The sequence below is a fragment of the Mus caroli genome, chromosome 12, assembly GCF_900094665.2.
Source record: "Mus caroli chromosome 12, CAROLI_EIJ_v1.1, whole genome shotgun sequence".
Taxonomy (NCBI): Eukaryota; Metazoa; Chordata; class Mammalia; order Rodentia; family Muridae; genus Mus; species Mus caroli.
This window is the reverse complement of record NC_034581.1, coordinates 79,209,069-79,235,949: the sequence shown is the minus strand read 5'-3', so window position 1 is coordinate 79,235,949 and position 26,881 is coordinate 79,209,069. Positions and strand designations below refer to the sequence as shown.

The 26,881-nt window shown below is 48.7% G+C and overlaps 1 protein-coding gene across 1 annotated transcript in view; it reads left to right on the top strand.

Annotated features, from left to right (window-relative positions):
• The window catches only part of Ltbp2 (latent transforming growth factor beta binding protein 2), a 94,558-nt gene that overhangs the window by 27,681 nt on the left and 39,996 nt on the right, over window positions 1-26,881 (top strand). Inside the window, exons 4-8 of the mRNA XM_021178731.2 lie at window positions 17,745-17,920; window positions 18,842-19,012; window positions 19,416-19,622; window positions 20,330-20,613; window positions 21,191-21,293. Coding sequence (XP_021034390.2) covers window positions 17,745-17,920; window positions 18,842-19,012; window positions 19,416-19,622; window positions 20,330-20,613; window positions 21,191-21,293 — 941 coding nt within the window. The remainder of the gene's footprint in view (window positions 1-17,744; window positions 17,921-18,841; window positions 19,013-19,415; window positions 19,623-20,329; window positions 20,614-21,190; window positions 21,294-26,881) is intronic.

The window sequence follows — 26,881 nt, the reverse complement described above, 5'->3', positions numbered from 1 at the left end:
GCACCAACCCGGAGATCAAGCCTCAAACTGTAGGGAGACAGTTCAGATGCAAACTACAAGGACTCCTCCTGGCCCAGCCCCAGCCCCAGCCCCAGGCCCAGCCCCAGCCCCAGCCCCAGGCCCAGCCCCAGCCCCAGCCCCAGCCCCAGCCTCAGCCCCAGGCCCAGCCCTTTATGAATGCTGAGTTGAGCTATTGGCCTCCTACCTGCCCACAACCTACAGCTCAGTGGTGAAGGCTACAGATCACCACCACCACCACGACTCTCTGCACCCCACTGTGTTTCAGACACAGTGCTACAGTGCTAGTTGACCCTCCCTGAGACCCTTGCATGAAAGTCTGCAGCTTAATGATAGCTAGGAAGTGGATGTTGTACAAATGTCTTCTGGTTAAATGCCTTTGGAGTGTAAATGGGGACAAGGGAGGCAACAACTTCCAGGAGCAAAGAGTAAGGAGGGTCCCCAGAGCTCCTTGCACCTTACTAAGAGGGTCTACATTTCTGCCTATTGTGGTGGGTGTTCAGGGTAAGGTTGGGAGGACCAGGGCTGTGCTTAGGGTGATGTTATTGCAGTTTAACTGTGATGTGGTGGTTACCGGGAGGTTGGCATTTGTCTCCAGTGTGGCATTAGGATAAGGGTTGAACCTTAGGGTTGTGGTTAAGCAAGACTAAGCCTGTGGGTCTTTGAATGCAGGATGGCTGATGCTTTAACCTACTCTCTGTTGGAGTCCTAACGAGGTTGCTGGGTGCTTTATGGGTTCCATCTAACCCAGTCCTGGGCACAAGAAAGCCCAGCGGTTGTGAGTGAGGCTTGTAAGTCAGACAGAGCACGGTTTCATAGGATTCTGCTCACCAGCTGTGGGATGTGGTAGGCACTTTTTTCCACTTCCCAGAGGCTCAGCATAATAAGTGGTTCCATTAATGCTTGACCACACCGGGCTATGGGTTGAAAGATGACAGACTCAGGAGAAAGTGCTTAGCCACAGGGTTCTGGGTGCAGTATTCCACAGTGAGGAGGGTTTCTTGTTGGGATCTGAGTTCCAGCGGGGAAAGCTCTGTGGGGACCGTTTAATAAAAAAAAAAAAAACCTCTGTTTACAAGGTGTGGGCAGGGGAGGGGGAAATGAGAGCAGTAGAACTCAGTAACAACGTTTCTCCTTTTAAGGGACAAGAGGCAGTTGCTAGGATCTACAGTAGCATGCTGCAGGACCAGGGGCTAGCCTACACTGCTTCTCTGTGAGGCTGTGAGAAGAGGGGGCCTCCACTCATGGGGCCTCCTGCTCTCTGCTCTCTTCCTGGAACTCCCCATTGGGTAATATCCAGGGTGATCTCTTCCTGGAACTCCCCATTGGGTAATATCCAGGGTGAAGAAGCCTCCAGGGCCTTGTGTTCTGGGGCGACCCAGGAAGGTAGATAAGCCCTCCAGCTCACAGAGCAGCCGTGTCCTGCGAGCAAGCTGGCCGCCAGTCTACAGCGAGAAAACTGAGGGTGACCCTCATTAATGGAAAAACACACTTGCACTTGGTGGACTGAAGTCCTCCAGGATTTCCATTTGGAAGGGCGAGGTTAAGGAGCAAGGAAGGAAGAGAGAAGGAAAGACAGCCAAAGCCCTAGGGGTGTACTGTGTGACCAGGGCCTGACTGGACAGAGGCAGGGAGTTGGTGCCTCTGGAGACTGCTTGGTGGGGGTTTCCCAGACTCCTTCTGAGCTCAAGGCTCTCACTGCTGTATCAGATTTCACCTCTTGCCAGGCGCGTGGAGGAGGTTTCTGATTTATGGGCCCAGTAGTTTTTCCAGTTACTCAATCTGTAAAACTGCCATCAGTTCGTTCACTGGGCACTGCCAGAAAAACCAACGAGCGCTTCCCAGGTGAAAACTTGCTTCAGCAAAGTCTGGTGGTGTTAGGGTAAGACACCCGTACTCAGTTCTAAAATACACACTTGTTTCTACGGGTGACACTCGCGCAGGTGGGATCAGTACCGTGTCCCAGCTGACCCAGCCACAGTGGATCAGTTATACATAAACAGACACAGACAGACAGACAGACAGACACACACACACAGGCAGACAATCACAGACAGATACACAGACAGACACAGATAGACACAAATACAGACAGACAGACAGAGATAGACACAGATACAGACACACACACAGACACAGACACAAAGACACACACTCAGACACACACACCCAGAGACACAGACACACACACACACAGACACACAGACACACACACACACACACACACACACACACACACATGTGAATGCCACCTCAAGGGAGTGCCTAAGGGAGAGCAGCCTAAACTGAGCAGGATAATTTCCTAGGAATGAGTTAGAGTCCAGGGTGGTATGCAAGTCCTTTTATAAGATGTCGACCTTCGGGACCCAGAGGCATGCCTGTATGGGTCCACTTGTCTGTCTGCAGATGACAGTGACATTGCTAAATGATCCCCAGCGATGAACTATGAAAATGCCTAGTGAGCCACCGAGCTGTGGTTTTGTGTTTGTGATTCATGGTGGAAGTGAGTAGCTGCGGCAGGCATTTGGGGGAGCTTTTCTTCTTCTCATTTCCTCCTAAGAAAATATTTGTGAAAGGTCTAAAATTCAAGGAAGTTGAGTGCTTCTTGAAGGGAAAAAATCCCCGAGCCTTGCAAAACAAAGATTATAAATCAAAACCTTTGGAGCTCCCAGCCGATTGCCCACACAGCGCTTTCCTGCTGGCGCCTCCACTCTGACCACAGCTTCACTTGTCCACCCATGTGCCCTGGGTTACATCACAGCAACTTGAGGGAATTTGGATCCGAGGGCAAGGTGGGGTCCTCTGAGTCACCAGAGAGGCTGCACCCTTCCAGGGCCCCTTCCTTGGGGAAAGACGGCTATGCCTTTTGCAATCTGAGATGTGACAGCAAAAAGAATACTGATATTTTTCTTCTCTTTGTAGTCTCAAGGATAGATGCTTGGTAGACCTTAGCAACTTCAGCAAAGACTTTATTTATTTTATTTTATTTTTTTACTGTTAAATCAAGAGTGTTCGCTTTCATTCAGCAGCTGTGGTTTCTCTTTTTTATATTTTTGTATATGGATGTGTTGGAAGGGGCATACATGTACATATGTGTGCTTGTATGTGCGGACAACCTTGGCTGTGACGTCTCAGGGACTATCCTCCTTGGTTTTTGAGACAGAGTCTCTCACTAGGACACGGGACTCACCCTTCTGATCAGGCTGGCTGGCCAGCAAGCCCCAGGGATTCTCCTGTCTTTGTGTCCTCGGTATTGGGCTTGCAGGCGCACACACCTTCCTTCCCTGGCTTTTTTTCACAGAGAGATTGATCTAGGGCTCACATTCAGGGCAAGCACTTTACAGACCAAGACATCTCCCCATCTTTATGGCTTCTCTTTGTCACCTATGAATGGCCTGCACATATTCTTCCCCCACCATGACCGGGATTAGGAAAGTGAAGCATCATTTAAACACTGTGGTAACCACCCTGAGTAATCTGATGACCAAAACAGCTACTAAATGGCTCCCTGGAAGACAGCACCTAGAGGGTATATACACTGGGTAGAAGGACAACTCACACTCTAGCAAGTACAGAAAACGTGCCGAGAGGTTCATCACAGTCCTTGGAAATGTACATCATCTAAAACTTAAGAGTTGTTTCTGGGGGCTGGTGAGATGGCTCAGTGGGTAAGAGCACCCGACTGCTCTTCCGAAGGTCCAGAGTTCAAATCCCAGCAACCACATGGTGGCTTACAACCATCCGTAACGAGATCTGGTGCCCTCTTCTGGAGTGTCTGAAGACAGCTACAGTGTACTTACATTTAATAAATAAATAAATCTTTAAAAAAAAAAAAGAGTTGTTTCTGGAGTTTTCCACTTAATATTTTCAGACTAGGGTCCATCCTTTTAGTTGCAGCTGACGATGCAACTGTGGAAACCCACACTTGCTATGGGAGAACCACCGTATTCGATCAAGATGGATTCTGTAGGGAGAATCGTGGCTCTCAGAGAGTGCCACCTCCTCTCAGCCACCCAGCCTGGGACAGCAGATAGCCAGAGGAAGAGATGCTCTCAGACAATCTCAGCTTGTCTGGCTTCCTGCTCCAGGATCAGAGAACAGTGATCTTTCAGCGTAAGCAAATATCCTGTTCCAGTGGCCAAGGGAGGCACAGGCCTTGACCAGGTCTCCAGCAACACATCTGTCTGTACCTAACAACACATCTGTCTGTACCTTTGATCCTTGATGGCCACTCATCTGCCCTATAGCAACCCATCTTAAGAGGGAGTCATGCCACAGTTTCATCTCCCAAAAGATAGCTCCAACGAAGTAAGCTCTAGTGTGAACCGACTCTAGTCAGCCCTCTGCCATACAGTCTGTGTGTCCTGGGTGGATTTTTCAAGCCGGTTAGAGGAGAGGATGCTAAAAAAAAAGGTGTGTGGGGGGGGTAATGTTTAAGCATAAACTGACAAGGATCTTGTTCAGGCTTAGTCTGCTTGCCTTCTATCCTTCCCTTCATCCTCCTGTCTCTCTTCCACTTCTTTGCTTTGAAGTAACACAGAATGCTGGATGGCTTGGACTGAGGCCCATCTTCTAAGAGCTCTCAGCAATCAGAGGGAGGGAGCATTCCTGGGCAGTGTGGACAGAAGGGGCAGCTAAGGGAAGTTTCTCATGAATGTCTTCTTACGAGACACTCTCTAACCTTATTAGTTCCCAGGGCTGGGTTCGTACACAACACCGCTTCAAGGCTTCTCGGTTTTTTTTTTTGCTGAGTTCTGTAAGATGAGGCCCAGACAAGATCTTCTACAGCTCGAGCCCAAGGGTTCATTCAGCATTCCTTGTCAGATTTTACCTGTCTCCTCATTGACAAGTCGCCAAGCTTCTTAGGCCAGATCTGTAACCAAAGATCGAGGTCCTAACTGTAGTGATGATTAAATGAATTAACAGATGAGACGAGCTCAGCACAGCTTGGTGGGACCCAGAAAGAGACCAAAGCTCCTGGAGGACCTTTCTTTGCCCCCCTGATAGAGGGACAGACCTCTAGCTAGCTATTAGCATGACTCCTGTTTCCCCTCATCCCAATGATCCTTGTTCCCTATTGAGCATCACCATGAGTGCATTCTGTATTTGTCCCTATGTGTTCACTGTCTTCTCTGCCCCTCCCACTTCCTATTCCGGCTTGCATTCCACAACTCTCGATGGCTGGCTCCTGCCTTAGGACCATGCCAGCTTAGGAGACCTGGGACATTTGGCTTGGACAACTTACTTGGCCATGAGTTTCCCGGCCCTTGTGACATTTTGCTTTTCTTCTCTTGGGTTCTTCTGAAAGGCTCACATGCAGGACTGAGTCACTTGGGCGCTCTGTGGAGGTGTTAGCGTTGTTCGCTATCCCAACAGTTCTAGTTACAGGATAAACAGGGCAAAAATCCAGTCTGCGTTCTGATCACCATACCTCCTGAAGGAAATGCGGCAGCTTCTGCGGTGGCAACAGGTTTACAAGTCGCCTGCTGGATTGCAAACTCTCAGTAGGCAAGGTGTGCTTTCCATAGTGCCTGACAGGCTTGTGTACCTTCCAAGGGCATCATAAAGACACTTGTCCGCATTGCGTTATGAATTCATGAAACCCAGGTTCTTTATGTCCTGCCAAGTCTTCCAGATGATAATGACTCTGGCTGAGAAATGAATCCCTTCCAGGGATGGGCAGATGACTCCAGTGGAGGGCTGGAGGGACCATGAAGAAGTTGGAAGTTCAATGTAATCAATAATTAAGGGCAGCAGCTGAGTGCCCAGTTATGTGTTAAGTCTGTGTCTGACACAGAGGGTAAGAATCAACTGCTTCTGGGAAGCCTGTGTTGCTGGCTCCACTCTGGGAGGTCCTGCTGGGCCCAGAAAAAGCTGAAAGCTCTTGGAGGTGCTTTAGAAGCAGAATGGAATGTCAGTTTCCCAAAAAGTTTGTCACCTGGGCCTGCTGGATAGAGAGGGAGGGACATTTCCTGGGCATTGGAGAGTCCCTTGGGTTACCCTTTCCTCCCACCTCTGCCTTGAGGCACCCCAGGAATAAGTCTGGTTTCCAGGCAGCAGAAGAGAACAGAGGCGGTCAGCATGCTGAGCGCTTGATCTGCAAGCTTGTAGACTGCTTGGTTAAAACGATGTTAGGCCATGCTCCCTGTCACTCTGCCTTTCTTTTTCTCTTTCCTCAATCTTACGTTTCTCGACATGTTTAGGTGTCAAAGTGTGTGGAAGTCTCGAGGAATACCCTGAGCCATCAGTACAGTTAGTCTTGTGACTGGAATTAGCTGGAAACAGTTTTATTAGCAGAAACTATGACGATTGCTTGTATGTCTATGAAAAAGAAAAAAGTCCAAATCCATCCAGCTTTAAGTTTGCGCACGCATGCGCACGTGCGTGCACGCACACACACACACCCCTATGGAAAGAGCCAACTGTTGAGTGAAGTGTGACAATCTGTTGCCACATTTTTCCACTAATATTAGTTTATTGCTTGTTCATTTGTTCGGTCGTGCACTGGCAGACAAGTAGCAGCAGGCGCCGGAGGCTGGAGGATTTATAGAATGCCACTTAAAGCTGAGGCCATGCTCTTCATTAGCAGATTTTCCTTGTAAGTCAGGAGGTGCTAACAGAGTTGTGCCTGAGCTCAGCAGGGGCCCCCCAGTCTATCTTCTCTCTCCTGCACCCCCAGGATGCCCTCCACTGTGACTACTGCACTGAGTGGCCTGAATCTGGCCGTTTATATGCCCTGGAAGTCAGCTTGAGACACTGAACACATCATGCTGCAAGCGGAGCCCACTACCTACTTCTCTTGGGTTCCCAGTCTGTGATCCCAGCATTTGAGAGCTAGAGACTGGAGAATCAGCAGAGAGAGGCCTACATGAGAGGACTATCCTCAGTAGCACAAGAAGCTCAAGGCCAGCCTGTGATGCATGCTTCTCTGGGATCCATGGGTCTCTGCTTCAAAACACAGAACGACAAGAGAAATCTGGGTTCCTGGACACTAACATCCCAGACACTGCTTTGTCCAAGCCTTTGCTGGGAATTTTCTATATCTCCACTTCTGAGATATCTCTGGAACCCCTACCTTCTTTCTTGTTCCCATCTTGGTCCTTCCTAGCCTAGACCACAGCCAAAGCCTTCTATCTTCCCTCTCTCCTCCTCCTCCTACGAGTGCCTCCAAACTAACATTGACTCCTCCTGGGCCTCCTTACCTATGCTGGGTGCTGATCACTTGGCACAGTTTCCAGGGAATCTGAGAGGGAAAGACCCAGTACCCAACCAGTGACAGGCATGCAAAACTGCTTCTTTAAAAATAAATTTATTTGGTGTGTGTGTGTGTGTGTGTGTGTGTGTGTGTGTGTGACTGTGTATATATATGCACATGTATGCTGGTGCCCAAGAAGGCCAGAGGAGTGTGTGGATTCCCTGGAGCTGGGGTGACATGTAGGTGTGAGCTGCCTGGTATGATGCTATTAGGACAGAGCTCTAGTCCTCTGACAGAGCAGCATGAGATTTTGACACTGAATCATCTCTCCAGCTCCACAATGCTTCCTGCACAATGCTTTATGCCTCCTGAATGCATAAAGGAGGTTGTAAGGGGCCCCTAGAATATGGATCCAAACCTATTCTTCATCTCTCGAAGCCTCAGTGTCCTCATCTGTCAAATGGAAATGATTGGCAAAGGAGAGGGGATTTAGGATGAGGTGAGCCTGGTTTGGTAACCTGGCCTCTGTGTATCATGAGTTCTGCAACCTTCCACAGGGCGCAAACCTTCCATACATTCTGGTTTGTTTGTTTTCAATTATAAAATGGGGATTGTGTGTAGAAGTTGGGGACCAGGTTATAGAGAGGTCTACATGAGAGGATGTGTACTGTGTGTATTACTGCTCCAGGGCCTGCACCTAGTAAAGTGTTCATTACATCTTTCTACCAGGTGACCCGAGGTCCCACTTCCTACTCCCCGCCCCTCCCATGTAAGCAACCAGCATTATTAACTTCCCAGGGATTCCGTCTAAGGTTTCTTTATGAACATGCACACAATGATCCACATTTCCAGTATTTTTATAACTTTACATGCCCTTTATACCAGGAGTCAGCAAACTTCTTCCATAAAAGGCCACATGGTAAATATTTTCAGCTTCCTGTGACATATGGCTTCTGCCTACTCACTGGGCCGCTGAAGAGCCAAACCAGCCTTAGCCAGTGAGTGGCTGTGCTCCAGGAGGCTTTATTTACGGAAAGTTACATTTGAATTTTATATCATTTTCTCATGTCCAGAAACAGACTTTTAACTATTTTTCCAGCCATTTAAAAATGTAAAGACCATTGTTGGGTCACAGCTTATACAGAACAGCCAGGAGGCTGGATTTAGGGCTGTCGTGTTTCCACATTTCAATATGTCTTGGAGAGTGTTCCTTCCTGATAGAAAAGAGCTGTGAGGACACCTGACTCCATCCCGTGGCCATCTGTAGTTTATTTAACCACTCCTCTGCTGGAGGCTGCTCTGTTGATCCTATTCTGAACAGAATATTTTGCTAATTCAAAACAGGGCTGCTCTGAGGAGCCTTATATATGCATCATTTTGGATATGAACACGTGTTTTGGGACAGACAGGTCCTTGAGAGGTGAAGAAGCAAAGAGAGGGAGGCAGAGTGGAACAGCCAAAACAGCTAGCCAAGGACAGAATCCCCAGGAAATCAAGCTTTGAGTTGACTGAGAATGGAATTTTTGAAACTGTCCTACCTTGAGAAAGGGGGGCTGTGGCCTCCCGTCGGGGACATCAACCTTGTAGTCATGGTGGTGAGGAGACGTCTCAGGAAGTTCCCATTGGCCAAATATAGGACCCAGGAAGTCACAGGTTTAAGTGATTGGTCACCACCTTTGCACCTAAGGGGAAGCGCCAGTCCCCATTAGGGGTAGGAGAGCAGCAGTACCCCCAAAGCAGGTTTATTTGCAGATCAGACTCAGAGGTGGGCCCTCAGGCTCAAAGCCTTCCTGCACCACCAGGTACTGAGCTCTGTCAGCTCAGCTCCTTGCCAGCAACAGCTGAGAGTGACTGTTTCTGCAGCCTCGACAACACATACGTAATTAAACTTGGGTGGATTAAAACATGCAGTTGCAGGGTCGGTTTTCATGCGCACCTCTTCTGAGAACAAAGGCTGTGCACCTGGGCCTCTTCCCCTCCTCTGAGCTTTTCGTTGGACTCTTTTGTGGGTTTTCTGTCAGAACTGCCGGCCCATCCTGTTTTTAGATAATGTGATCATTTCTCTTTTGTCCGTGACATCATTGCATGCATTTCCGTGATCGCTTGTCTGTCTTTTCATTTTATTCAAGGTGGTTCGGGCCCAGCAGAGGGTTTTGATCACAGAGTTGCTGGATTAAGTGAGGAGTGGTATTAGACACCTCGCAGGGTGCCTGCCACATGCTAGGTACTAAATGGCCATGGCTTCCTCCCTGTGACCTCTCTGTTCTTCGATTTTCAGAACCATACTCATTAAACATGGCTGTGCATCCCACTTCCATGTGTCTCTTCCATAATTTTTTTAATCAGGAACACAAGGCAGGAACCTGGGGCGGGAGACTGAAGCAGAGTCCAAGGGGAACGCTTCTTACTGGCTTGCTGTCTGTGGATTGCTCAGCCAGCTTTCTTATCCGACCCAGGGTCCCAAGGGTGGCACTACCTCCAGTGAGCCAGGCCCTCCCACACACTAACCTGTAATCAAGAAAACGCCTCACAGACTTGCCTACATTCTGACTACAGGCCAATCTGCTGGAGGCATTTTTCTCAGTTGAGGTTTCCTCTTTCCAAATGAGTCTAGCTTGTGTTAGGCTGACAAACAAACAAACAAACAAAAACAAAATCGTTCCCCACCATTGCTGTCCTTCGGTCTCTCCTGCTTCTGTGTGTTTTGCGTTTCCGCTCTCCCCATCCCTTTATGCTGTCTCCTCTCCTGGTCTTTCCATGTTCATGACGTAAGTATCTTGAAAACCTATGTCTCCATCCATCCTCTAAGCAAAGGTTCAGACATCACTTTTTCGCCCCTGAGACTCTCTGGAGTCTTTCCAGGAGATAAGGCCGTCTTTGCATCTGAACCCTTGTGACTCTGTCATCCTCAAAGTCCATTTTGGGTTCTGGACATTTCCATACACTTACCACACCTTTGCTGAGCCTTGATTGCTTTATTTATAAAATGTGTAAGTATATACATTTTATATATCATTATATAACATATATTATTATATATCAATATACTATATATCATATATTTTAAGCATAATATAACATGTAATATATTAATATAATATATAAAGTTATAAAACTCTGGCAAGAATAAATATATAGTTTTATTAAAAATAAATACATGAGCTGACAGTCATGGTGGACTCCTTTAATCCCAGCACTTGGGAGGCAGAGGCAGGTGGATTTCTAAGTTTAAGGCCAGCCTGTTCTACAGAGTGAGTTCAGGACAACCTGGGCTACACAGAGAAACCCTGTACCAAAATAATAAACAAACAAACAAACTACACAATGCATAATGGCATAATGTGGTGTTTAAGAATACACACACACACACATAATGGCATAATGTGGTGTTTAAGAACACACACACATGCACACACACACACATGCACACACATGTAAAGGTAAGCACAGTTGCATGTATACAGATACTCTCATACCTGCTGTTTACAGATCCTTCCAGACCAGCAAGGAGAAGAATTTTTTGTTTGGTTTTGTTTTTTCGAGACAGGGTTTCTCTGTGTAGTCGTGGCTGTCCTGGAACTCACTCTGTAGACCAGGCTGGCCTCTAACTCAAAAATCTGCCTGCCTCTGCCTCCCGAGTGCTGGGATTAAAGGCGTGCACCACCACTGCCCGGAGTGAGAAGAATTTTTTGACACAAAGTCTTACTCTGTGGCCTTGGCTAGCCTAGAATCCACCTAGATTCACAGCCTTTGCAGTGGGATTAAAGGTGTGCGTTATCATGCCCGGTGAGAGTTTATTCTCACTGAAAGTATAATACCCATGTTATTATGCAACTTCCTGCTCTCATTTTAAAGAAGAACAGATAAGGCGAGGTTCTGTGCTGGATACACAGCATTGTCACCCATAACTGTTCTGTGTGTCGTTTATCGATATTTAAATGTTCTTCATGGAAGACTCTTTTCAAATAAAACAGTCCCTGTAAGCTCAAACGTGGCTATGCATATAAACTGGAGAGAGCTGAGCCTCCGGAGGAGAGTGAATCTGGCTGGGGTAGATCACAGGGCTCCTAATCTTCACATCCTTGTTTGAAAGCCTTGGGTAGGAGACAGGGGTGGAGACGCTCTGCACATTTAACCAAATGGCCACCTTGTAACAAGGCTGCAGCCGCAGCTATCTGATGTGGGAGTATTTTTCTCCCTTAGCTTATTGATAATGTCCTGGTATCAGAAGTCAGAGGTTTCTCTTGGCTAATCCAGTGGTCCCTCCTGGTACTGGCCTGTGACAGACTTTTCACGGCCAGCGAAATGATAAAGAAAATAAACCTATTCAAACATTTATTTTTGGAATCAAAGGTCTTTTCTTTATGAAGTTCTGGTGGTAGTGATCAGTACCTATTCATGTGTGCGTTAGCATCATATCTGTCCATGCTAGCTGATAGTTTGCTGTTGTTGTTGCTGGTTTCCAAATACTGGACAGAAGTGACATACAAGAGGAACTGCATTTTTGCTCACAGTTTCAGGGAATGCACCCACAGTCGCTGGTCTTCATGATTCTGGGCTATAGTTATTAAGCAGAACATTATGGCAGTGGGTGTGCAGCTTCTTTATGGTGGACAGGAAACCAAGATGAGAGAGTCAAGGGAAAGAAACCACGACAAGCTGTAGTTCATGGGAAATAACCCCACCAGCTTACAGCCCCCTGCCCCACCTTTCACCCCTCCAAGAATGCTCACATTAGGAGCCCGTGGTTATTAGGTAGGAGCTCTCAGCGTCTAATCATCTCTGGAACTCCCTCAAGGTGTTTTTAATCCAATCAGTTGAGCCATAAAGATTAACTATCGCCGAGGCTGGAGAGAGATTGCAGAGAAGCTAAGAACACTGTCTTAGTTAAGGTTTTCATTGCTAGGAAGAGACACATGACTGCAGCAACTCTTATAAAGGCAAACATTTAATTGGGGCTGGCTTACAGTTTCAGAGATTCAGTTCATTATCATCATGGCGGGAAGCATGGCAGCATGAAGGTAGAAACATGGTGCTGGAGAAGGAGTTCAGAACTCTACAGCTTGATCTGAAAACAGGCAGAGGGAGACTGTCTTCTGCTGACGGCCAGGAGGAGGTCTCTCTTCTGCACTGAGCAGAACCTGAGCATGGGAGTCCTCAAAGCCTGCCTGTACAGTGACACACTTCCTCCAACAAGGCCACGCCTCATCCAGCAAGGCCAAACTTCCTAATAGTGCTACTTCCCATAGGCCAAGCATATTCAAGCCTCCAAAACCACTTACTACTCTTGCAGAAGACTGCATTCGATTTCCAGAACATACATTTAGGTGGCTCACAGCCACCTATAACTCCAGTTCCAGATGATCCAATGCCCTCTGGCCTTTGCAGGCAGACATAAACTCACACAGGCTCATGTATATACACTAAAATAAAATAGATAAAGATTTTTAAAAATGAGTCACCACACCACTTAAATAGAAAGCTGGAGGAGACTTTACGTGGGTCTCCCAAGTTCATTCAAACTTGACTGATCCACGAAATCATGAAGTCCAGAGATACCAGCTCTGGTTCATTGTAGCATTACTAAGACTTGCTTGGAACAACTCCAGGGAGATAGCAAATGCCATCCTCACGTCTAAGAAGTTTAGAAACTTCTGTTTATAGCGGACACAAAAGTCTTTCTTGTGTTAGCAGATCCCCTTCTCCCCTGGGGCTGTTGTCTCTGACGATCACCTTCCCACTAAGGCCACATTCAGTTGTCCTTGAGGGTGGCACTGGATCAAAGACGGTGCTAGGCCTTGTCTTCATGTCTCATATCCAGAGACTAAGGCAACACACACAGCAATACTCAAGTTGTGGTGTGTTTAAGGACAAGCACAGTTAGCAAGGCTGGGTGGCTGGGACAAACTCTCAGTTCTTAGTCTCCATCTCAGCCCAGATGTCTGTAGCTCCAGCCATGAGGCCACAGGTGAGCTACGAGGCTGTCACCCTTCAAACTGTCTTCCCTCCCAGCAGTCTGAGGGCTCCCTAGGGTACAGGAGAGCAGAGCAGTGAATGCCTGTGCTCTCATTGTTGAGCTACGGGCTTCATTACCTACTTTGCTGTAAGCCTTTCAGTAAGCAGACCTTATGGTTTTTTTGTCATTTAACTGGCTCTGTCACGTGAGTGGATGACAATGAATTGGGTTCAGGAGAGGGCCTCTGAATGTTAAAAAACAATGTGTTACAACAGATTGGACCCTTGGCCCTTTATGTATAGGGATGCTTGGACAGCATACATTTTTTCTTCTTCTTCCTTTTAGATGGAGAAGAATTTTAAGTAACTCCATCATTATTTTCTCCTTGGGTTGGGTGTGGGGTCCTGTGGAGATGCTATTTAATCCAAATTGTAGCTAACCCTGTTCTGTCTCTTTCTTCATGCACTTTGAAAATCCTGACATACTTTTTGTCTTGTGAGCACTCACTTGATTTAGGAAAATAGTTAGTAAGTTCATCTGTTCTCCCAGGCCTCTCCAACGCTCAGTGAAGTAGATATTCCTGACCCTGTCTGTCTTGCTGATGAGGATGATGCGACTCAGAGGGGCTGAGGCATACCTCTCGGCGACACGGCTGGGAGGAGGCCAAATTTGATTCCTTCTGATTCAAGCCCCTTCCTCTCTTGTCTAAGCAGCCAGCTCCTCTCTACAACTAGGGGAGGCAGGCTTGGCTGCCCAGTGTTCTTCTCTGAGAAGTAATTCAGCTGGCCCTGAAGATGTTTGGAGCTTATAAGCATACACCAGCTTGCCCACAACTCTCTTGGAAACATTGGAAGGAGTTTGCTTTCAATGGAGAAGATTATACTCTAGGCTCCTCCTGAGAGGAGGGGGACTGAGGTGTGGGTCTTCAATCCTGGATCGTTATCATGTGTAGAACTTCCGCCCGGCTAACAAGACATCTCCTATGCCAACCCCCAAACTTGGAAAATGGGAAGAGAGTTTGCTGCCGATGGTTCTAGAAGGAGCCGCCTTGAGATTTCCAGGAGCCAAGGCTTATGACATAGTGGCTGGGGCAGGTCCTGGGGGAGGTCCTGGGGTTGATGAGATAACCAGGCTCTGACACTGCCCAAATCTAGCTTCAGTCAGCAGAGTGTTCATGGCTTGGGCACACAGAACCAACAGCTCAGGAGTAGGAGGGGGCAAGAGTCCCAGACTATATCCTGTTAGGGCACAGACTCCAGTGGGGAGGTAAGGAGTAGGACCCAAGTATAGTATGCCTGAAGTCTAAGCAGAGGATCCCAGGCTAACTTCCCCTGGGGTCTGGGCTGACCCAAAACACAGGCTTTGGAGTCAGGGTGGTCTATCTGGAATCCCAGTGTGTTGGTTTAACTGTTGTATAATGTTGGGTGAGTCTTTATCCCCTTTTAACTTCCATGTTCACATGTCCTCACACCCACCATGGTCCAGATGTTGTTGTGTATACAGCGGCTCATACCACTGTCAGAACGCTGGAGTATTTACAATAGAGGCAGTCTAATAACAAACATGTAGAGGATCTCTTCAAGTTTATGAGATAAACAAGTCAAGCAGTTGTCAAAGGACAAGCTATAAATACAGCCATGAACAAAATTCCAACATCAAGTATTTTTAAGAAGCGAGGGTTGGAGAAATGGCCAAGCTGTTAAGCGCACATACTGTTCTTACAGAGGACCCAAGTTCCGTTCCCAGCACCTACAGGTGGCTTACAGTCATCTCTAACCTCAGCTCTGGGGGATGTGATACCTCTGGTCTTAGCAGGCAATTGTACTCCCACGAAACATAGTCAAACATAGCCACACACATACACATGCAAAAAATAATCCTTTTTAAAAATTAAAATTTAGAAAGGAGAGAAAAGCAACATTGAAGCATCTTTATTATGCTTGTTCAATTAACACATTACAAAATCTAGCAATAAGGCCAGGAGTAACAGGGGGTGTATGTCTATAACCCCAGCTCTTAAAAGGAAAAGTAGAATTATGGGACTAGCCTGAGCTACATATCAGACTCTCAATAACAATGATATGACAACATTAATTACAATTATAAGCTACACTAATGAGTGTGTGTGCTCTGTATGATATATTTTTGTACTTTATTAAGTTTTAAACCCACTTTAACATTTTTAAGATTTATTTATTTATTTATATGAGCACTCTGTTTGCATGTATGCTTGCATGACAGAAAACAGCACCAGCCAGAAAAAGGCATCGGATCCCATCGTAGATAGTTGTGAGCCACCAGAGTTGTGGGTGCTGGGAATTGAACTCAGATCCTCTGGAAGAGCAGTCAGTGCTTTTGTTTGTTTCTTTGTTTACATCCCAAACACTGCCCCATTCCCGATCCCCCCTCACAGAGTCCCTCCCTCCACCCCACTCCCCTTCTCCTCTGAGAGGGTGGGGCTCCTTGGGTTTCCTCCCACCCTGCAGCCAGTGCTCTTAACCACTGAGCCATCTCTCCAGTCCCCTTAAATTTTAACTAATAAAAAAACCCATAAAATTGTATAAATGAATGGGGTTCAACGTAATACCTGATAAATGTATACACTGTGACACTTAAATGTTTTGATGTGACCCCTTCAGAAAACAATATCACAAAAATATATTAGAGCTGAAGATGTTTGCAATCTTTGATACAGTCCTGGTAGCCTGTGGAATTGAGTTAATCCTAATGTCATAGCTGTTTTCAAAATGTTTATTATTAAAAAGCTTTTCAAACATATAAAGTTCTGGTTAAGAACTTTCAGGGCCGGGGCAATGGTTTGCTTGCTGAAATGCTTTACTACGCAAGCAAGAGAAGCCGAGTTCAGTTCCAAGCATCATGTCAAAACAAAACAAAACAAAACAAAACAAAGCAGAACAAAGCAGAACAAAGCAGAACAAAATACAGGTGTGGGGTCACACCCCTGGCTCTAGAGTTCCAGCTTTTCCGAGGTGGAGATGGAAGATCTCTGTCTTGGGTCTCCTCCTCCCCCTCCTCCCTCTGCCCCTCCTCCCCCTCCTCCTCCTCCTCACACCAACTACATTACTGAGTTTGGGCTCTGCATGCTACATTGGGCTTCCTGGCCAGCCATGCTAACACAAATGATAAGCTCTAGGTTCAGCCAGAGAACTATCTCAAAAAAGTAAGGTGGGGAGTAGGTGAGAAAGACACTCAGTGACAAACTCTGACCTCCACACACATTTGCACAGATGTGCACATGCAACTGCACACAATTGTGCACACCCATAAACACACATAAAATATCAAACATAAAGAACAGAGCAATGAATCCCCCAAAGGAATAATTTTTTTTTTTTACAGTTAATTCTTTATTTGTGTGGGGGTGTGGCATGCTTGTGGCGGTCAGAGGACGAGCGAGGAGTCTGTTCTCTCCTGCAGTATGTGTTCCAGGGATCAAACTTAGGTGGTCAGGCTTGGTGGTGAGTGCCTCTAGCCACTGAGCCATCTCATTGGCCCTAAGGGAATATCTTAACAGGAGAAAATGCATCACACGTGTGAGACTTTGCACAGTGAAAAACGATAATCTAAAATGCAATAGAAGCCTGTCTCTGAGTGGTGATTCGACTCAACTGCTCGGGACAGGAAAATGACAAACCTGTGTGTATTTGTATAAAATGTGTACTTGTATGAATGTGTATTTATATAAAATAGGGGGTAAGCTTAAGTGAAAACATTTAAATTGCATCTATAGCTGATGATAATCTTATAAAGTCGTATATGCGAGCAAAGGTTGAAGGAAAACAGCTGGAAGTGTTTTACTGTGTTGGAATGAAAGATGATGAATTCATTTTTCTCTTTGGATATGGCTCTTGTATTATTGTTGTTGTCTTGGGTTCTTGTATTATTTTATATTAATTAATCGGGAGATAGAATCTAGGCTCTGCCCCTGAGTGATTTATGAATATTTATTTGTTGTTCATCAGTTCCCCATAATAATTTACATCAAGGGTTATATGGAGAAGTGGCAGGACCAGGCATAATGAGGCATATCTGTAATCCCAGCGCTGGGGGCGCTGAGGCAGGAGGACAGTGAACTTGAGGTCAGCCTGGGCAAAGCTTCAAAATAAAATGTTTTAGGTAAGGCTGGGGCTGCAGTTGTGATAGAGTCCTTGTTAGTGCTCCAGCATATGTGTGTTCCTGTAACTTATCCCCAGTACTAGTGAACAAAAATAACACCTGGCGCACACCATGGTTTCAGTGCTGGGCTGGTCGTAAGTTGTCTCTCAAAGACTCCTAGAATGTCAGGGCTACACAGGACAATCTGATGTGGCTTCATGTTGCAGTCAAAGGTCCTGAGGCCCAGGGAGGTTGGCTCTCCTGAATACTTCAATAGGATTAGGTCTTCCTCCATAGAAGACTGGCCACGCTTGGTCCTTTTATCTGGGCACAAGGGGCAGCCATGTATGGGGTGGAATCTTCATGGAGAGTGTCCTCCCAGAGCAAGTGCTGGGTCGAGTGCAGCCAGAGAGATGCTGCTCCTGAGATGCAAACTCCAGACTGTGGTTATCTCCACAGGCGCCTCAGCCAGCCCCGGCCCCTGCAGCAGCACTCAGGGCCGTCCAGGACAGTTCGTCGGTATCCGGCCACTGGAGCCAATGGCCAGCTGCTATCCAACGCTTTGCCTTCAGGACTCGAGCTGAGAGACAGCAGCCCACAGGCAGCACATGTGAACCATCTCTCACCCCCCTGGGGTAAGGCTGGACCTGGGAGAGCAGAGCATCCAACTCGGACCCATTCTTGCCCCACCTCTGCCCACCCCTTCACTCTTAGGGCACTCGGCTGTCACCTTGTCCCTCACTTCTTCTACCAACCAATGGACAGTATTTGTGCACTTGCTTTGTGCCAAATCCCAGGGTCCCAAATTAATCCATCTGGACATGGCTCCTACTGAGACCCAGGGACCTTAATTACTGTCTGCCATCTCCTGCGCTGTCATCTCTACGGGTCTTCTCTTCCTTCATATCCAGCTGGAGGCCTCAATTCCTTGACCCACACACTTCCACACTATGCTTTCTGCAAGCTCCTATAGGAACCCCCACCCCCGGCGTTTCTGGACACAAACTACCATGCACGCTGTCATGCCTGCAGCCTTCATTTCCTCCTTGATGTTTTGCCGGCTTCCCCACACCCTGCTAAATGAAGGTGATGATTAGATCCCCCAACCCTGATTCTAGCTGGTCCTCAGACCTTATTTTCACCTCCATTTCCCCTGGGAAACTCCCTCTCTGCCAGCTCGAGCTCCCTGCCCTTTCACTCCCTGCCCTTCCACTTTCCGCCCTTGTGCTCAGAGCCTGGCTCTGCACTTTTTGGCTATGTAACGACGGGTGCCCTGGATATCTCTCTGCCTCGGGCCAACTGTGAACTAAAATAATCAGTTAGATACGTGAGAACTTCCAGTGTAATTTTGAGCCGCTCTCTTGCAGCAGGACATGTCAGTGTGCACAAAGCATGAAGGGGCACGTCTGGATGCTTCTTGAGACCATTGCCCTACCCTGACCACAGACCTGGTGTCCAGGTCTTAGAAGATGCTCTAGGACATACCCCTCATCCTAAGGGCCCTGAGATCAGGGTTATGTGTGGCTCCGTCCAGGACCCAAGTTCTCTCTCTGCAGGGCTGAACCTCACCGAGAAAATCAAGAAAATCAAAGTCGTCTTCACCCCCACCATCTGCAAGCAGACCTGTGCCCGGGGACGCTGTGCCAACAGCTGTGAGAAGGGCGACACCACCACCTTGTACAGTCAGGGTGGCCATGGGCATGACCCCAAGTCTGGCTTCCGTATCTGTAAGTCCCCTATGCACAGATGGTGTTGGTGTGGTGGTGGTGGTGGTGGTAGTGGGAAGGGGTGGCTGACATCTCAGGGACTCCTTGGTGTGGAACCTCTTGTCCCCTATATTTCTATCACAGCAGGGAGTAAATAAAGTCTTATCCTATCTCCGTCCCCAGTTTGGCTGTGTGATTCCAAGCAAGTCACACAACCCCTCTGAATCCAAGTTGCCTTGATAGAGAAGAACCATGGCCTCTGCCTATGTCCTAGATCCTTGTGGTGGGCTGGAGAGATGCTAGGGCTTCAAAGAAAGTCCCTGCATTTCAAGGGAACACGGCACCCTCCAAGACCCCCAAATTTGGTGTCCCACTGCTCTGCTTGCCTGTCACCAGCTGCCAATCACCTTGAGTGTTGTTGTAGATTTCTGCCAAATCCCCTGCCTGAATGGGGGCCGCTGCATTGGCCGGGACGAGTGCTGGTGTCCAGCCAACTCCACAGGGAAGTTCTGCCATCTGCCTGTCCCGCAGCCAGACAGGGAACCTGCAGGGCGAGGCTCCCGGCACAGAGTCCTGCTGGAAGGTCCCTTGAAGCAATCCACCTTCACGCTGCCTCTCTCTAACCAGCTCGGTGAGTGCCAGCAGCCAGCCTGGGAGGTGCTGGATGAGGCCAGGTTTCCATTTCATACCCCACATCATTTCTGTCTTCAATTCTGCTGGAGTTCCTCCGTGTGTGTGTGTGTGTGTGTGTGTGAGAGAGAGAGAGAGAGAGAGAGAGAGAGAGAGAGAGAGACCTTAACCTGTGTGGGGAAAGACAAAACAGCAAATAAATGGAGCCTCCCCCACCCCACCCCCAGCCTGGGCAGTAGAGGTGGAATGGGCAGGGGTAGAACTCAGCACACATTTCATTTCTTTGCCTTCTGTAAGGCAAATCAAAGATCCAAACACACAGGATTCTGTAGGAGATGAGCTGGGTCCCATGAGCCCAGAGTGCCCGTGAAGGCTGCGTGGTGGGTTGACCCTAAGGTATCCCATGGGTTGCATGTGGTCCCATGGCACTCAGGGCTACACAGGGTCACGGAGGAGGCAGAATCAGGAAGAGCTGTGCAGCCTTTGATGCAGAGATTTCCGTGATGGAGGGGTTACCGCTTCTTCTTGTCCTGGGGTTGGAGGTGGGGCAGTGCTCTGGTTACAATAACAGGCAAAGAAATGGAAGGGGGCTTTCGGTGAGGCGCCCAGTCTGGAGCCTGCCTGACTGACAGTGGTGGGCACTCTTCACAGGGCAGAAGTGAGGTTAGGAGCCTGTTTCTTGGCTCTGATCCCAACCCTTCTGCCCAGCCTCTGTGAACCCCTCGCTGGTGAGGGTGCAAATTCATCACCCGCCTGAGGCCTCTGTGCAGATTCACCAGGTGGCCCGGGTCCGGGGTGAGCTGGACCCCGTGCTGGAGGACAACAGTGTGGAGACCAGAGCCCCTCGTCGCCCCCACGGCAGCCTAGGCCACAGCCCCTGGGCCAGCAACAGCATACCTGCTCGGGCCGGAGAGGCCCCTCGGCCACCACCAGTGCTGTCTAGGCATTATGGACTTCTGGGCCAGTGTTACCTGAGCACGGTGAATGGACAGGTGAGAAGGGAGTCTCTGCCTCAGACTTCAGGAACGGCTGTGGTTGCTCAGTCTGTACTGTCCCTTGTGGAACGTGACTGGAGGAGCCTCCATTTCCCCTATGGAAAAATCTGCAACATAAAAGTCCCTAGTGGGCTGGGGCTGTGGATCAGTTGGTAGAGGGCTTGCCTAGTATGCAGAAGGCCCCCAGTTTGATCCCCAGCACCCTATAAAACAGGCATGGTGGTGTGCACCTGTAATCCCACCGCGTAGGAGTCCGAGGCAGGAGGATCAGAAACTCAATGTAATCCTTGGCTACATAGTGCATTCAAGGCTAGCCTGAGCTAGAGAGAGAGGGGTTCTACATGTAGAGAGACTGGGTCTCCTCCCTGAGCTGGGTGCAGTGCCTGTCAGTGAGTGCCAGTCACATGGAACGGGACCATGGAAGTCCCCTAGTAGAAGAGCCATCACTAGTACCTGCAGTCTAAGGAAGCCTAGAATTTAACCTCATAAGAATATTAGCTTTCTGTGAGTTGAGCCTTGGGACCCTTGGTGCCTGGACAACAGGTGTCACAGTCATCTCTGGTCTCTTTTCCAGTGTGCTAACCCCCTAGGGGAGCTGACTTCTCAGGAGGACTGCTGTGGCAGTGTGGGGACCTTCTGGGGGGTGACCTCCTGTGCTCCCTGCCCACCCAGACCAGGTGAGTACTGGTTTCAGGATGGAGGGCTAGAGGGGATTCTATCTTCATCTCTCACCACCCAGGGTTCCCAAGGACAGGCAATATTTCCAGATGTACCTCAAGGAGCCTCCCCAACAGCTTGGCCAGTTCAACCTGTCTGCTCAGCCTCTGGCTCTCTGTTCAACCTGATAGTCTGTGTGGGGACCTCCGTTTTGCAGTATATTGTGGGGATTCCAGACTGTGATGGACCCCCTCCATCTAGGAACTGGAATGTCTCCCTTCTTTCTCTGAGTTCCTCAGACCTCCTCCTCCTCCTCCTCCTCCTCTACCTCTGCTCTGCTACTGAGCTACTTTGGATGATTGGGTAACACTCAGCACACAGACAGCCAGTCAGTCAGTCAGTCAGTCAGTCAGTCAGTCATCTATCCATTCAGCAGATATTGGCTGGATGCCTCTTGTGTGCCTGGCACTGAGGATTCAGTAAGCACAAAACCATTCGCACTGCTCCCAGAAGCCTCAGTCTGCCGCCAGGGAGAGGTGACTAGGTACCTGCGTGTGAGTATGGCTTCTGCCTACCCAGCCTGTCTTTCCCCCCAGGCCTCCCACATTCCTGGGCCTGGACCTGGCATGCATTCTTGCCTGTCAGCAGTCAGCTCTATGAGCTGGTTTTGTGGGGGGCCTGGAACAGAGCCCAAAGGCAGGAAGGAGGGTCAGGGTTGTTCCCAGTGTCAGACGCAGCAGTAGAGCTGTGAACTGCGTTTTCCACACTAAAATTAAGTGCTGATGGCCTCCCAGTACGGTGTGCCTCTGTGAAGCAGCGGAGGGTGCCTTTCAGCTCATAGGCTTTAGGGTCCAACCCATGCCAGGATCCAGATCTGCTCTGTTCGCCTCCCTCTCTGCCTTGGTCCCCTCTCCTGGGACGACTGGCACAGAAGGATAAGAGTGCCAGCCTCACAGAGTTGCTGTGGCTACATGGTACATGTTAGAGCTGGCCCTCCGTACCCACAGTTCTCTACCTGCAGATTCAACCAATCTCAGGTAGAAAATACTTGAAAGACAAAGCCAGAGAGAGGGCTCAGCAGGTAAAGGCCCCCGCCCCTATGCTGACAACTGGAGTTCAATCCCTGGGTCCCACCTGGTGGAAGAGCTGACCACACATTGCCCTGTGTCCTCCACATACCCACAGTGACACATTCATACTCACACACACACACATACACATGCCCACACACAAAAATAAGAATATAATTCATTTCAAAACTCATATTTGAAGGACAATCCTAGTTCCCAACCAAGCAAACCTCGCATTTGTTTCTGGAAAGTCTGATGCTGAGCCCACACAGAATGAAGTGCCTACTATGTGCCACGTGCTTTGGTTCCCCTCACCATTCTGGGATCGTTAGCTCTCTACTGTAGCCAAGTGAGCCTTAATAACCTTACACCTTGCTTACTGGATAGCTTGTGTGTGTCTGTACTGAACACACACAAGACTCTCTTCTTGTCACAGTCCCTAAACAGGACATAATGCTAATTTGCTCATCATTGACATTGCATTAAATATTATAATCAACCTAGAAATGATTTAAGCTACATGAGAGACTATGTAAAGGCTATATGCTACACCATTTTTGTATAAGAGGCTTGAGCAGCGGCAAAATTTGGTATCTGCGAGAGTTTAGGAATCGATCTCCCATGGATACTGAGGGGGAAGGGTGGCTGTGTATTGATGATGATGATGGTGATGGTGGTGGTGGTGATAATGATGTCATCTCCTGAAGAAAGGGAAAAGGGACCAACTGACCTTGGGAGAAACAAATGAGTTTACTCAGGGACAGTGTGTGTGTGTGTGTGTGTGTGTGTGTGTGTGTGTGTGTGTATGTGTGTGTGTGTGTGTGTGTGTGTGTGAATGTGCACCACTTTTCTTGTTTTCTCACAAGCCAGTTCTTGGGACTTCTATACCCATTATTGGGTTCAGCCAGCCAACAAGTGTTATTACTAATTGAGACACTTTTGGTGTGAGGCCCTGAGTGGACCACAGAGAATGAGGCATGTGCAGTGCCTCTCTCCTCCAAGCCTATAGCCTCAGGGGCTGTGGCTGGCTTTAGAGCAGTGTGGAGTGTGTGGGACAGACAGCACAGCCAGGCCACTCGCAGGTCCTGGGCCACTCTTACCCAGACTAGGGAATGGGATCCTTCCATGTGACCAGAGCCATCTTCATAAACTTGTAAACTTAGGGTGCTTTTCTGCTGCATACAAGGGATGATGGGTAGGGGGCACTGGCTGAAGCTGGTGAATCAGGGAGAGCTTCATGGAGGAGGTACCATAAGGATGATGTATGAAGGATGATTGGGGTAGGGCAGCCAAAGGAGTAGGGAAGGATTTAGCAGTCCAGGGAAATGGCATTTATAGGTGAGACCAAGAGGAGAGCACTAGTCCTTGGAGAGAGGCATGCAGGGATTCTAAGTCCATCATATAAGATGGCTCCTGTACAGTATCAGCTGTCCCTGCTGGGGACAGCTAACACCTGCTGCTGCTGCTGCTGGCCGCAGTGCGGAGCTGCTCAGAGACCCCTGGCCTAGCAGGATTGTATTAGATAGGAGCATCAAGTGTTCATCTAAGAAGCAGTTCCAGGGATGGGGCCTCTGAGGCTCCTGCTTGTTTTGAGGCCAGAGCGGTGCCATGATGTTACCTCTGAAGTCCGAGAGACAATGGAGGGGGAAAGTGGGCCCAGCTGCCAACAACTGTGGCAGGCAAACAGGATTCTAGAAGGATCCTCTCCAGAATCCTGCTTCCATCACAGCTGAGGGCCAGGCTGCTCTCAGAGCCATCCTTTGGGCGAGTCTGCAAACCCCAGGTATCTGAGGTTCGGCTGTGATGCATGACCCTGAGCCCTTGACATGGCATGTAGGTCCCTGATGGAGATGGGGAAACCTAGGGCTGGGTTCTTGAGGTTAGTTCCTGTTCTTCAACTGGACAGTGAAGTTAATGAAGGAGATCTGCCAGATGATATCAGAGAGAAAGAAAATACAAAGCTGCCTTGGATTGATTGATTGATTGATTGATTATTTATTTATTTATTTATTTTGTGTGTGTGTGTGTGTGTGTGTGTGTGTGTGTGTGTAGGTCAGAGGATAACTTACAGGAGTTGGCTCTCTCCTTCCACAGTGTGAGTTGTGGAGATTGAACACAGGTCATCAGGGCTTGACAGCAAGCATCTACTGCTGAGCCACCTCTCTGGGCCCCATATACATCACTTAAATATCCCATTTACTGGTTGTGGGATTTAAGCAGGAGCATAGGACTCTGCATGGTCAGGATGCAGAGATGCAGGCTGTGGGGATTTCTGTGGTTACTGAAGGGGCCTCAGTCTGCTCCTCTCAGCAGGGGCTGGTGTGCTCAGTGACCACGGAACCACTTCTGAAGGATGCCCTCACTTGGAAGGTGGGAATGGGTGGGAAGGCCCGCATTCCATGGTGTGGGCTGCGTGCCAGTCTTATGAGCTTATCCCACGGGTTGACCAAGGACCCTGATCCCAATGGAGCTGGCCATCTCATCCCAACGAGCCAGGGCCTGAACTTCAGCCACAGTGGGCATGGGAGAAGCTCTTTGGATGAATTGCATTACGTGTAAATGGAGGTGCTTTGTGTATGCTTTAGTGCAGAGCACAGAATGAACCTCTCCATGTGCACACTTAAAACTCAGCTCTTTCCCTCACTCTCTGCTGTGCCCAACCTTGTAGCCTCAGTGCTTGGCACAGCTCAGCAAGCTGGGCACCAGGGTGCAGACCCTAGAATGGCAAACGTTCCAGCATACTGAGAAAGAAATAACAAAAGACCAGGGCAACATAAACATGTCAGACACATGAAAGTGTAGCCGAGCACTGGACGGGGAAGGGGCAAGACATAAGGGAACCTTGTTTGTGTTGACAGTTTGCCAGGACATCTAACTCCGTGCCTTACCCTGCGGCTGGCAGGGGTGTTTCTTTAAGTAGGCATGACAAATGAGCTACTGTGTGAGCACTGGAGGACAAAAGAAGCTGCTGGATGAGTTTGGGGGCTGTTTGGCAAGAAAAGCAGAACTTCTGGATTCTAGAACGTTCTCAGCCTGAATGGCTTTGCTTTTTATTTCTCCTCTGATCAAATGGAGCTGTGTCTCCTTGGGCAAAACGTCCTCTTCCCCAGCAGAATCAAGTCATGGTGGGAGCAAGAGAATGGCCAGCCTAGGATCCCGTGACTTCATGGCCTCCCCCCAGGTCATATTGGTCTTGCAAGGTTGTGAGTCTAGCTGTTGAATTTAGTCACTAGAACGCCACTGTTTCTAATAGCGAAAGGGCCTCCTTGAAGGCTCAACTCCAATGGCATAGACAATTCTCTTTTCTTCCAGAAGGATTTCAGAGCCCCAAGACACATTCCTCAAGAAGATGGCTTCAGAAGTCGTTCTAGACCCACTGGGGCTCTCCTCCCTCAGACTGAGGGATACATAATGTCCCCTAGTGACCTCTGGGATTTAGGCCAACCCCTGGCTTTCTGACCCCTTGGGAGTTAGTGAAGGCCCCAGCCTGGAGTCTCTTCAGTGTCCTGCCAGAGTCCCGGGAACACACCGCTCTCAAGAGCCACTTTGATTGAGGCCATATTTTTGAGTTTCCATATAAGACAGACATCTGGGCTAACTGGAAAGTTGGCAGCTGCCTCGCCAGGCTTGGCACTTGCTATGTCAACCCCAAGGCCCCTTTGCTGGAACGGGTAGAGCTGGCACTTGGCTCCAGACCTGCAGCGGTGGGCTCCAGCTGTTTGCCATGAGATTGTCTTTCCATCTGCCTGGCCTGGGATGAGTTTACCTCAGAACCCAGACCCTCCTCCCTTGTTCTCCAGGGACTGCAGGCTCTGTCCCTCTGTCCCTCTGTCCTTCAAGAAAGGCAGCATCTCATGAACAGTAATGCCTGCCCCTCGTTACCTGCGTTGTCTTGTTTAGTCCATACAAGCACAAGTTGAGGATCTTGAAGCCCATTTAACAGATGGAGAAACGCAGCTCCGAGAAGGCCGAAGAACTTGTCTACGATTGCAGAGGGAAGGCAAATGAGGCTAGTGTGTCTGATCCATGGCGGGCCCAGATCTTATCATCCTGAGGAGACCTGGGCCTACCTGAGACAGACAAGCCCAGGCAGCTGAACTGGAGGGTCCGAGTTACCTGTACATGAAGGACCGTGTGCATCAAAATTGTCAGGCAGGCAGGGAACTCTCAGCATGCAACTCAGGCCTAAGAGTTTACAGAGGCTCAGATAATTGCCCCATGTAGAGGAAGGTAGGCTGTTTTCTGAGGAATCCTAAGGAGAAAGAAAAAACAAAACAAAGAAAACCCCAAACAACAACAACAAAATAAACAACCCCCAAAGGGTAGATGTTTCTGGAAAGCAGGGCTCAAGTCAAAGCTGCAGAAACCCAGCATTAACCTCACCGTGCCTGGAGGTACCACCCTCCTCCCTAAGAGAGGTGCACCTATCAAGAACAGGTGTTTTGGAGGTGGAGCAGTAGCCTAACTTGAGAGGATGAGGGCGCACGTGCATGGTTGAAGATTTTATTGGCAAGTTATAGAGCAAAGGCCTTGTCCCC